This window comes from Anomaloglossus baeobatrachus, chromosome 8 (genome assembly GCF_048569485.1).
Source record: "Anomaloglossus baeobatrachus isolate aAnoBae1 chromosome 8, aAnoBae1.hap1, whole genome shotgun sequence".
Lineage (NCBI taxonomy): Eukaryota > Metazoa > Chordata > Amphibia > Anura > Aromobatidae > Anomaloglossus > Anomaloglossus baeobatrachus.
The window spans coordinates 212,143,071-212,156,793 of NC_134360.1; the positions used below are offsets into that span (position 1 = coordinate 212,143,071).

Sequence of the window (13,723 nt, forward strand, 5' to 3'; positions counted from 1 at the left end):
TTGGTGCGTTTTTCTTTCACAAACTCACCAAAAACTCATCGTGGACACATACCCATAAGCTTAAAATTGTGATTAACAGCAATTCTGGTGAGGTTTTAAAGGGAACCAACCAGCAGGATTTTCATATATAAAGTAAAGCTAGTGCTGTACTGGTGCTAAGATGCTGAAGGTAACCATACATTTTGTTCTGAGATTGGATGTTTTAATTCAGAAATATGTGCAAGTAAAGTTCCAGCAATGCACTGCTATTTGATTGACAGGTGCAACAGGAAAGGGATATGTGGGTCGTGTCTTGCTATCTATTCCCGCCCCTGCCTGTCTGTGCTAGAATTAATATCTATGATAAAGATAGGAGAAGGAAGGCCAGACAGCCAGACAGGGGCGGGAATAGATAGCATGACCCGACCCACATATTCCCTTCCTGTTGCACCTGTCAATGAAACATCAATGCACTGTTATTTGATTGACAGATGCAACAGGAAGAGAATACGTGGGTCAGGTCTTGCTATCTATTCCTTCCCCTATCTACCTGCCTGATCTTCATCCCCCTGTTGCCGTCATAGACTTTAATTCTGACGTAGGCAGATAGACAGAGCGGGAATAGATAGCAAGACCCGATCCACATAATCCCTTCCTGTTGCACCTGTCAATCAAATAGCAGTGCATTGCTGGAACTTTACTTGCACATATTTCTGAAATAAAACATCCAATCTCAGAACAAAAGTTATGCTTACATTCAGTATCCTAGCCCCAGTATAGCACTGGCTTTACTTTATACAGTGTGTCTACCCATATCCTGTCCACCGCCATTAACTTGAGAACGGCGGCAGCTATAGGCATAGAAGTGGTGTCTAGGTATAGTAAAGTAGCCATGTGCTACGCAATGAAACCACCTCTAGCGCCACCTGGTGGAAAACAACGGAGTTAGCATTTTTATCTCAAAAGCGGAACGAGATAGAGAAAAAAAGTGAATAAAAAAACTGTAGGGCATCATCAATTCAATACAAATCGACACCTTTCATACAGAAATGCTATATGAAACCCATGACCTCCCAAAAACCTTAAGTGCTGGTCACGCATATGGCGCTCATTTAACGTTGATGCTCAAAGTGGCCACCGTCAGCTGCAATGCCCATCTGGACTCTGGACAGCATACTGTATCTTGCTGCACGTTGTGCAATATGGTAGGTGACACGTTTGCACAAGCATCTGTGATACGTCGTGGTAGGTCCTGCAATGTTGGTGGAGGGGTCGCATACACCTGCTGTTTGATTTGACCTCACAGAAAGAAGTCCAATGGGGTCAGGTCAGGTGAGTGTGGAGGCCACTCCACACAGCCCCCATACCCAATAACTTGTAGGAAGGTCTCCATGAGGTATCGCTTCACGTCCGCAACCTTGTGAGTTTCACATGTTCTAATCATAGCATTACTGTATGCAAGATGTCGATTCGTATTGAATTGATGATGCCCTATAATTTTTTAATTCACTTTTTTTCCTCTATCTCGTTACGTTTTAAAGATAAAACTGCTAACTCTGTTGTTTTCCACCAGGTGGCGCTATAGGTGGTTTCATTGTGTAGCGCATGGCTACTTTACTATACCTAGACACCACTTCTATGCCTATAGCTCCCGCCGTTCTCAAGTTAATGGCGGTGGACAGGATATGGGTGGACACACTGTATATGAAAAGCCTGCTGGATGATTCCCTTTAAGGTGCGATTGCCTCTTTTTTATTTCGGACCCCTGGAAGCCAAATGAGTGTAACATTTATCATGGGGAAATTTTAGGATATTCTATTAATTATAACAGATATACTGTTTTGTTTTTACTTTGGTGGATCAGTCTGAAGGTGCGTTCCCATGTCCTGTAATCATTCTGTTTTTGGATCCGTTGGGAAAAATGTAAAAATGGATCCGTTAACGGATTGCACCAACGGATTGCATTGCAGGACATGGGAACGTAGCTTGACCGTGAATAGGAAGTCCTGATGTTGGGGGAGACCTCCAGGGGGTCTGTCTCAGGGTCTCAGAGGAGGAGTTCAAATCAGATCTGCGCAGATGTATATGAATCAGGAAAATGACAACACAGAGATGTATCTCTATTTGGGAGAAGCACAGTTGTGTTCTTCTCCCCCTGTATTCAGAGCATAACATTTTATACAACGTTTTGGACAGTCTTTCCTGTACAGCAACATTCCATAATAAGCTATTCAGGTGTGTCTGGGCGTGGACAAGAGTCTACTCAAGAATGTTACTTATTCATGATGAGTCGAAACGGTTTTCAGTGTATCTGCTCTTCTTGACCCTAGGCATAGTTTGTTTATACATTCCTTCAACATTTCAGTCAGGTATATGTGGAAACGATTCATAGCTTAGGCCTTCACACTGATACATGTGAGGGATATGGGTTTACACCTGTGACTATTTAAATCTTTGGAAGTCATTGGAAATTAGATGGATCTGAACAGTTAATTTCAGATCATCTTCTTTTACATTTGCACAATCTGCTGAAAAAGAACTTCCAATATTTTATGGATATAATTAAAAATAAAACTCTTTCCTACAGACATGAATTAATAATATTCTAGCGATAGAGCAGAGGCGGAATCCATGTAACTAAAGTACTCAGAGCTGAAATGATTTAAAGAACAGCTATGCTAATAAGAAATGTTTCTTTTGTTTGAAACTGTTATTTGAAATCCCATCTAAGTGTTATACGTCTTGTCTAAAGTCCCGGTAATGTCACGAACATGCATCTGGTACTCAGTTTGCCAGGCTGGCAAAGGTGGCTCCGTTAAGTCTACTCTTTGGTCCACAGGGTTGTGGTAGGATTAGGGTTTGGGTTTGATCCCAGTGCTCTTTCTTGTAATTCCCTGGAAGGAGCAAAAACCAGCATCCAAAGGAATTTTGTAAAATAGAAAAAGAGTAATGAAAATCTGACCAAATTCTAATTCCACAACAGTTTATCTCAACCTCAAATCCACAGCAGACCTCCTGGAGCCGTCTCACCTGGCAGAGTCCATTCCATACAAGAAAACAATACAAAATCTTAGGCTTTAAAAGAAATGAGATGCCCCAAGCTAAACATTAGACAAAAATCCATTGTAATGTGTAATATATAATTATTTTGTAATAGAAATATGGATATGTATCTAATATTATGTAACACAATGGAGGAACGTGCCATTGTAATGTTCTAAAAGTTGAATTCTGTTCAAAAAAGAAACTAAATCGTAAAATGAAGAACATTTTGCTTTTGCAGTTTTTCTAGGACAGAAATTCTAAAATTAATTTTTGAACAGAAAAATGATTTCTTGGTGGGAACTTTAGCAATTTTCTAGGGTTTTTTTCAATGGATATTATGCATGGTAGATCTGTTGTTGGTGTCTTTTGAAATATTTTTGCAAGTCTATTTCGGCAAACTACATGTCACGGGGAAGTACGGATGGAACAGGGGCTCATAGGCTGACCTTAAGACTGGGCTGTCCCTTATCTCGATGGTAGACTTGATGGTAGCCAGGGTAGAGCCTCCAATGTAGCCCTGTATCCCGTCCAAGCCCTGATACTACCTCCCCCCACCCAGGGTGCAGGCTGGACACCCAGTCACCAAAACTCCATAAGTAATCACAGACAAGGGTAACGAAAACTCATACACACTGCACTCAAACACAAAGGAGGGACAATATGAGAACTGGGAAGTAATGCAAAAAGGGTAGGAAATAATAACACGACTGGAGACTCACACACCACGCCGAACCACAACTTGAAGATCACCATACACAGGCTAACTCCAGGAACCAGGAAGCAAAGCTATAACTGGCATTGAGCCTCAGTCTCCAGAATCTTATAAAGGATGAGGGCAGCTGGTGGTGATCAGCAGCTTTCGCTCCCAGCTGACGATCACAAGCCAACAGGAGTTCTGCTGAACTGTAGAGCAGTGAAACCAGAACCAGCCGACGCCCAATATAGACTGTGCACCTAAGTTATCCCAGACTGTTTGTCATACACTGCAGTGTGAACAGAGTCAGATGCCGCCAAAACACCCAACGAGTGTAATGCAGAACAATGCACAGCACAACAATACAGTCATTGGGTTATCATGCTATAGCAACTTCTCAATAACCAGGGTTGGCCTTTGCATCTCCCCACCATTAAAATTTATCTTACAGTTTACATGTAGTAACTTGTGTTACTATATAAACACTTTGCGTTAAAGAGATATTCATAAAATATTAATATGCATAGGGATAACTTACTAATTGCCTCACTTCTACTTCCTGGGAGCCCTCACGAACCGGAGAATTTCAGAACATGGCTCTGTAGAGCTCTATCTTGAATAGAGAGGAGATGTGCATACTGAAACACCACTCCATGTATTGTCTTTGGAACTGCTGGAAACTGCTGAGAGATGCACTTGTCTTTCCCTGACTATCACGGAGTATAAGATGACTAAATAGGGACACCTATACTGGCCCTCAGACCAGGGTCCCTGCGCTGTCCCCTATCTCAGAGGTAGGCTTGATGGTAGCCAGTTCTGAGACCCCACTGTGACCATGACTCCTGTCCAAGCCCTATTCTTACTCCCCCTCTCCCCCACACCATAACAAGCCCCACAAATGACACGGACAGGGGAAACAACTGAAACTTGTACACACTGCACACAAAGGAGAGACCATATGGAAGGGAATAAAAAATAAAGAAGGAAGTAAACGCACAACAGGGACACTTCCACACCACTCAAACAGAAAACTACAGGTCACCAAAAATAGGTTTGCCTAATAGACCAGAATCGCAGGAGCATAAACTGAAGCTATTACGGCAGCAATAAAGAGACTCTTCAACCCTAAATAGGGAGGAGACAGCTGAAAAGGAATTAGCAACCTGAGTCTCCAATAGCCCCACACCACTCCACAGAAATTAACTCCCGCAGGGCTGGAAAGCAGTGGAAAAACTCAGCCGACGCCTGTCTGAGGCTGAGCAAGGATAATGCATATCACAACACTTGCAGCCACGAGACCGCCATTCCCGGCTCTGACATGGGAGACTCCTCATAGCACACAGTGTGCTCAATGTGAGGATTCACAAGTCTGCAGTCAAACAGAATGAGAGAGTGACTGCAGAATTGTCATTTTAGAGCAGACCCCTTATATGAAACTCATTTTCAAAAGTTATTTTTAGGCCAAGAGATGTGCATGTAAGTAAAAAAAATGCCCTGAAACTGCCTTCAAAGGTGTCCAAGTTCTCGAAGAGAATGATTCTAAATCTTATATTAGAAAACTATAAAATTATTACTTTTAATGCAATTTCTTAATAATAAAAACTTCTTACAAATACCTCTAGAGGTGGAGCTTCACATCAAACCAAGCCAATGATCCAGGCAGATCTCTGAACCTTACGGCACACGGCTTCATTCCATTTTTCTAGGAATGTTCTGCCCTTCTAGGGTTTTCAAAATCTGCAACATGGGACATAAATGAGCATTTTGATTAAATAAGCCTTTTTTTACTGTGTACTCAATGGTGAACAGACCTTCATTCCAGCATTCAGCCTCCTTTTCCCTGGATGGCCGTATCTGTCCTAATTGCATTGCTTTTTGCATCACTTCACTGCTTTTCTTTTGCTCTAATGCTTCCTTTTTAGCATATTTATTATTGAAAAATGACACTATATCGACTGTTCTGCTAGTTGACGTTGTTATCGTTATGACTTGATTTCATTTGAGAGATTGTCACTAGATCTTGTGAAACAAATAAACAACTTTCCTAATTGCAGACTAAATAAAACTGTTCTTTAGAGACATGTTATGTGTTTAATGATAATGTGCTTCATCTTCTCTTTTGCATCCTAATAGGGCATATATGAGTGTAAAGGAACTGAGAGATGCCTTGCAGTTGAGCAGCGCTTTGTTCCTGAATGTTTTCTTTGCTGGTTCTGCAGGGGAGGAGCTCGCTGGAGCTGCAACATGGCCATGGGACAAGGATGCCCTTGGTGTCCAAGGTAATCGGTGTGGATAATTTATACAACTGGTTGAGACATCCATAAAATTGACCCTAGATGCAAGTGAATGGTTTTTGATTTAATATTTAGGGTCTACTATTTTTTTAAAGTCATATCCAACTGGAGTATCCAATGAAGGACCAACACAACCCTGATTAAGTTACCCATATTGTAATAAAATAAACCTAAAAGTGCATCAATCACCAGGATTTTCCTATATAACATAAAGCCAGTGCTATACGGGCACTACCCTGCTGATTTTATACATACCTTTAGTTGTCAGCTAGGATGTATAAGTTTTGAAACACAAGCAAGTACAGTTTGTAAAATAGGCAGCTTTTTGGATTGCAGCAGCTGCTAATCAGCTGATAGCTGGGGTGGGTATTCATAGTGATTCCCGCCCTCCTGCCTATCTATTCAGCCCCCTGTTATTTATACTAATTCTATTATAGAATCATTTTAATAAGTGACTAGAAGGACCTGTGCTGAAGTCATACCCATATGACCAGAAGGGTTGGGGCCTCAGCCAACATAGCTGATACCAGGAAGCAACATTATTTTTCTGTTGCCTGAGGCCTCGCCCCTTCTAGTCACATGGGTTTGACATCAGCACAGGTCCTTCTAGTCACTTAGTAAAATTATTCTATAATAGAATTAACATAAATAACAGGGAGGACGGACAGGCAGGGGGCAGGAATCACTATGAATACCCACCCCGGCAATCAGCTGATCAGCAGTTGCTGCCACATAAAATACTGCTCATTTTACAAACTTTACTTGCTTGTGTTTCAAAACCTATATATCCTAGCTGACAACTAAAGGTGTGTATAGAATCAGCATGTATAACACTGGCTTTAGGCTATATAGGAAAATCCTAGTGACTGGTGTGCTTTAAAATACAGCAAAGCCTTTGTCAATAGGTAATTGGGCTATGATGATCATACTGTGGTTCCTGATGAGTAGGATTGCCAAACAAGCCACACAACTGTATTTTTGTTTTTTGATAAACTATATAGCAGCTGATTTTCATAGACACATTGAAATTCTTTAACATAGGAAACTATATTTGGTTTTGTAAATTTGAATAATTGCTGATGTATAAAAACAGATTATGATTGAAATGAAAATTGCCGTTTTTTGTTCTCGATGAAACTCGGGACAATTTTTTTATGCGCTCAATCAATTGATCGGTTCTGGATCCTTATGTTAAACCATTGAACTCAATGTAAATAGATCAATTTTTAGTGCATACGTTTGAAACTGATCCAGTTTTTTGTATATTAGATCCATTTCAAATTGATGATTGATGACATGTAAACTCAATCTAACTTAGAAACCGTAAAACGAGATGGTGGTACTTCCTTCACGAGGACATCACTAAATCTTAATAAATTTATCGTTGTATAGGTAATTATGCTTCAGACTAGTGATGGGCGGACTACTCACAGCAAGTTGGGCTGCAGTGTGTACATCGCCCAGGCCAAAGACTAGTGCTCTACCAGGATACAGCTAAACCCCCACTAAAGTGGAAGCATCACAGGTGCAGGAGAAGCAAATCACACACACCTCCATGGAATGGAGGGGGGCGAATGCTAGATGATAAAACTGCACACTAGTGGCTTGCATAGAGCGCTGTTCACACATGCAGATAACACAATCACAAACCCGCAGCCTATTAGGTGACGCCCATACTATTAGATCAGGCGGGCTGCCAAGCTGTACCTCACCTGTGTATCATGCACGGACAGAGACTCTACAATGCAAGGCTCAACAGAAAGTGGCCTGGCTGTATCCTGTACAAACAAAAAAATATGAGGTTTTTTTTTGGTATTTATGGCCATAAAACCTAAGCCTACAACCCTCGTCACGGGACCTCATGCTTGTAGGTCCCTACACTAAATATAAAAATAGCAACAAAAAGAGGATAATATCCTCCAATAATTAAGTATTACTCACAGCAAGTTGTGATGGGCGGACTCGCAGATAACTGGGACCGGTGGACCTAACCGGGTTTTAAAAAAAATCTAGTTCCCGTCCATGATTGATCCCGGGTATTTGGCCAGATTCTGGTCCCCATATAAGTCTATAGGGACCAGAACCTAGCAATTAAAAATGGTAGTAGATGGAATAGGAGCAAGCGGGTTGTACTTACCAAGGCCCCCGGGTCAGCTGTAACTGGTCCTGCAGCCACCCATTCACTTCCGGGACCGCGCATAAGCCTTCATGCATATGTACTTCTTTTCCCTCCCACCAGCGTCTGTGATTGTTTGAATAAAGAGAAAAAAAGAGGTAGAGGAAGCTCACCATCAATTCCAGCAGACGCACAGGTGCACGGAATTGACTTGGCAACCATATCAAGTAGGAAAAAAGGAGGAAAATCCAGCACCAAAATTCTTAAAAAATTATAGTTTCTTCTTTATTGAAACATCACATAAAGAAAATTAAAAACGTGTTTACCCATGATGTGGACCACATAGGCCTTGCGCGTTTTGGAAAAACTCCTTACTCATAGGCATTATGTTTCAATAAAGAACAAGCTATGATTTTTTAAGGATTTTGGTGATAGACTTTCATTCTTTTTTCCTGCGATTGGTTGCAGTCAGATGCACCCGCACCCTAAGTGACAGCATATCAGATGACTGCTTCCAGTCACAGGCGCTATGCACTTATATTGTGGTATAAAAATAAATAAACAAATTAAAAAAGTGTGTATGGTCCCCCCATGTGATGATCACCAGCACAGATAAAGCAAATGGCTACAGGCTGCAGCCACCAGCCATGTGCTTATTTTGGCTGTGTATCAAACTAAGAGGAACCGCATACAGCTTTTTTTTTTAATTATTTAAATAAGTAATTAAAATAAACTGTGCAGGTCCCCCCCCATTTGGATATCCAGCCAAGATAAAGCCCAATAGCTAAAAATAGCCGCCTGGATCCATTAGTTGTTACAATCCCAGCACTTTACCTGTCTCTTCCTGAATGCCCTGGTGTGGTGGCAATCGGGGTAATAAGGGGTTAATGGCAGCCCACAGATTAGTTTCATAGCCAATGGAATGAGGATCGTCCTTCGTTCATCTGCTTAAAGGATTATTCTTAACTCTTCATCTTATCACCTATGTACTGGTTACATGACAACGTTGTCAACTTTATGCTGCGATCCCCACTGATCCCCAAAACGGAACCCTGATGCTCCATTGATTGTTTATAGCACTGTTGGAGAGAGCAGAGTACAGCGCTCCATTTTCCCATCAATGCAACAGCACCGCAAATTATTGCTTTGGGTAAATGTTAATATGTTGAGTTGCTTCACTATAAGTGATTCTTCTTCAGGTGCATACACCATGTGCAGAATTATTAGGCAAGTTGTATTTTAGAGGATTTTTTTATTATTGATCAACAACTATGTTCTCAATCAACCCAAAAGACTCATAAATATCAAAGCTTTACGTTTTAGAAGTTGGAATGTTTTTTTTTTTTATTTGGCTATCTTAGGAGGATATCTGTTTGTGCATTTAACTATTAACGTGCAGAATAATTAGGCAACTTTATAAAAACCAAATATATTCTCATCTAACTTGTTTATTTTCACCAGGTAAACCAATATAAACTGCGCAAAATTAAGAAATAAACATTTCTGACATGCAAAAACAAAACTCCAAAAAATTAGTGACCCATATAGCCACCTTTCTTTATGATGACACTCAACAGCCTACCATCCATAGATTCTGTCAGTTGCTTGATCTGTTTACAATCAACATTGCGTGCAGCAGCCACCACGGCCCCCAGACACTGTTCTGAGAGGTGGACTGTTTTCCCTCCCTGTATATCTCACATTTTATGAGGGACCACAGGTTCTCTATGGGGTTCAGATCAGGTGAACAAGGGGGCCATGTCATTATTTTTTTGTCTTTTAGACCTTTACAGGCCAGCCACGCTGTGGAGTAGTTGGATGCATGTGATGGAGCATTGTCCTGCATGAAAATCATGTTTTTCTTGAATGATACCGACTTCTTCCTGTACCACTGCTTGAAGACGTCTTCCAAAAACTGGCAGTAGGTCTGGGAGTTGAGCTTCACTCCATCCTCAACCCGAAAAGGTCACACAAGTTCATCTTTGACGATACCAGCCATACCAGTCCCCACCTCCACCTTGCTGGTGTCTGAGTCGGAGTGGAGCTCTCTGCCCTTTACTGATCCAGCCTCTGGCCCATCCATCTGGCCCATCAACAGTCACTCTCATTTCATCAGTCCATAAAACCTTTGAAAAATCAGTCTTAAGATATTTCTTGGCCCAGTCTTGATGTTTTATCTTATGTTTCTTGTTCAGAGGTGGTGGTTTTTCAGCCTTCCTTACCTTGGCCATGTCCCTGAGTATGGCACACCTTGTGCTTTTTGATACTCCGGTAATTTTGCAGCTCTGAAATATGGCCAAACTGGTGGCAAATGGCATCTTGGCAGCTTCACGCTTGATTTTCCTCAATTCATGGGCAGTTATTTTGCATCTTTTTTTCCCAACACACTTCTTGCGAGCCTGTTGGCTATTTGCCATGAAACGCTTGATTGTTCGGTGATTACGCTTCAAAAGTTTGGCAATTTCAAGACTGCTGCATCCCTCTGCAAGACATCTCACAATTTTGGACTTTTCAGAGCCCGTCAAATCTCTCTTCTGACCCATTTTGCCAAAGGAAATAAAGTTGCCTAATAATTAAGCACACCTTATATAGGGTGTTGATGTCATTACACCACACCCCTCCTTATTACAGAGATGCACATCACCTGATTTACTTGATTGGTAGTTGGCTCTCAGCCTATACAGCTTGGAGTATGACAACATGTATAACAAGTATCATGTGATCAAAATAGTCATTTGCCTAATAATTCTACACACAGTGTAGTTCATGAAGAGTACTCCTATGAGCTGGGTCTTTTGCATTTTCTCCGTATCTTCCAACCACCCCATGGTTGATTTAATGCAGTATGGCTTTTAATATTAAATGGAATGACATTTTAATCATAGCGTACAATGGCTATTTTGGACCACACAAACACAGCATCCATTGTCCATAGTTACCAGTCAAATATATTTATTTGCTTTAAATCCTGGTTTTTGCCGGCTCCATCGCAGTGTATATATCAGTTTGCTAGTCTGGTGCGCAATAGCAAGTCTTTCATCAGATGTTAATTTAGCCGGGCTCCTTCTTTTAAGTGCCAGACATATTAATTACATAGCAATCGCTTTATGCAACTTTGTTCCTTCTTATTTTAAATAAAAAGTAACAGAAACTTCTTGGCAGGCGAGATAACGGCCAAAACAAAACACTGTTTCTTTAAGTAATGGGTAAATTTCATCCTCTAATAAGTAATGGTTTTCTAAGTGCCCGTTGATTTATTTCTTTGTATTATTCAGTCTTCTTTTGGAAATGTCCCTATTTAAATTATAGACACGCTATTTAATTTCACACTTCTAAAAAAAAAAGAAAAAAAACACTGACTCTTCTGTAATTACAGCTGGAAGGGAAGTTACTGGAATATGACCAGATCAGTGGACAATGTAGAGCCAATTTAATTACATCAAGAGGGATGGATGCTCGAGACATTAAGCATTTCATTGTGGTTAAAAGTCGCTTTGTATTGCACTAAATGACCATCAGGATGTTTCAGGTTTAAAGCACATGAAGCTTCAATGTCATATGTAGTGTCCCTATCTATATTTATTAGGATACTGGTCAGCTCTAGCTTGCTCTGCAATTTGTGACCATACTGTCAAGTTAAGAAGTTGCACACGTTTTTTCTTCTAGAACTTCTTTCATCTTTTCTTCTAGTTTCTGTTAAAATGATTTTATGTTTCTTTACTGTATTTAAGTCTATCGGGCTTCTAATAAATAATTTCACATATTTTAAAACTTTTTGACCATACGTGGCGCCCCTGAGTCTCCAGTCGCCACAGAGTATTGCACTTTATTTAAGATGCAATATTTGCCTTGCGTAAGGAGGGGGTTAATAACCGGTGTTCCACATTCACACTTTATATACAGCTTAGGAACCTTCTCACGGGGGGGATGGCTCAGGGTAGATAGGGGGGTGGCCATCACGAAGCATGGGACTTCCCCAGTCACTGAAGCCAGCCACTTGGGGAGTGGGCTCCACTGGGGGTAGAAGTAGGAGCAAACTCACACAATCTTCAGTCAGTCTACCCGGGACACCACACCATCACCACTTTCTTCTCTTCACTTCGCGGGGCCTGCGGCTTGGAGCGGAGCGCTCAGACCAGGTTCCTCATGGCTGGAAGGGCAACTCTGAAAAAGGACTTTCTTCTTTCAAACACCGGTGACTGCTTCTAACTTATCCGAGGTTGACGGGGCACATCACTTCGGGTGACCAGTACTACCCGGGCAAGCAGCACAAAGAGTGAGTAAAGACATCTGGAACCGCAGCATTTGACTCGGACTCTTATTACCGGCGCCAAGGGCCATCACCATCACTACTCCCATCATCATCCTTCCCGCAGCCCGTTGGAAGTGATACCATCTTCGGCTGCTATTGCCATCCCCCCGGGGCAGCAACGGCAGCGGCGGTTGAACTCTGGCCGCGTACCACAGGTGGCGTCACGACAATCATCCTATTACAACCCCCATCATCCTCCCTCCTTATTGGTGTACACCTCAGGGCACGAAGTCTGGCAGCTCACCGCGACATCTCAGACCACCACATCGGCTCAGTGACGAGTAAAGCAGGTACGAGACCTATACCTGACTACCCCCTGCCCCCTGGGTGCTACAGATACATATATACAATTATATTAGCCTTTGATTTCCTCGTGTTTGTTTTTCATTTTGATAAGTCATTATCGGGCTTGACTAGCTATGGTTGTACTGGCAAATCAGAGTACTAGTGTCATGCGATGTCCGGATTTGCATAAACCTGCTGGCACGGCGTCATCAGACTCTGTTCACACCACAGAGTCTGACAAATAACCTGAGGCTTCTGTATTGACGTCGGCTGGTTCAGGTTCACTTGTCTTCAGTTCTACAGGAGTTAATTCTTGCAGACTTGTGAGCAGGACCTAAGAGCTCAGGTTACTACTGTAATTGCCTCCTGCAACTATCTCCTCCCTATTTAAGCCCAAAGGCTGCTCAGGAACACTGTAAAATGTGGATCTACCACTGCGATGCTGGAGATACGACACACGTCCAAGAGAAGTATAATGCACGGTGGTTTAATTCAACGCATTTCAAAGTGTACCCCACTTCTTCATCAGGAAATCCACCTCCCTATTTAAAGCATGGCTCTCTTCCTTTATGTGCCAATGATAGCTTCAGTTTTCGCTTCAGTGATCCCGGTCTTGGTGATTTTCGTCTTTATGGTGATCTGTGTTGCGCTTCTGAGTGGTGTGAGTGTTCTTCTGTTATGCGTTACTTCCCCCTCTTTTCTATTGTTTCCCAGTACACATATTGTCTCTCCTGTGTGTTTTGAGTGCTGTGTGTACATGTTTCCATTCTCCCTTGTCGGTGTAGCTTTGTGAGGTTTTGTCTTTCTATTTTTCAGCCCACCCTGAGGGTGTGGGGGAAGGGGAGTAAGATCGGGGCTCGGACAGGAGTTAGGGTAGCACTGGGGGCTCAAACCTCTTTACCATGAAACCTACCTTCGAGATAAGTGACAGCAGAGGGACTATAGTCTGATGGCCAGCCTAGGGGTACCTGTTCCGTTATTAAATACTCCATGACAAC

The 13,723-nt window shown here is 41.9% G+C and overlaps 1 protein-coding gene across 4 annotated transcripts in view; it reads left to right on the forward strand.

The window, feature by feature from the left end:
- PAPPA2 (pappalysin 2) overlaps positions 1-13,723 on the forward strand; it is a 324,687-nt gene that overhangs the window by 125,423 nt on the left and 185,541 nt on the right. For all 4 annotated transcript variants that reach the window (XM_075320150.1, XM_075320152.1, XM_075320151.1 and 1 more), the window contains exon 4: positions 5,852-5,997. In XM_075320150.1, coding sequence (XP_075176265.1) covers positions 5,852-5,997 — 146 coding nt within the window. The remainder of the gene's footprint in view (positions 1-5,851; positions 5,998-13,723) is intronic.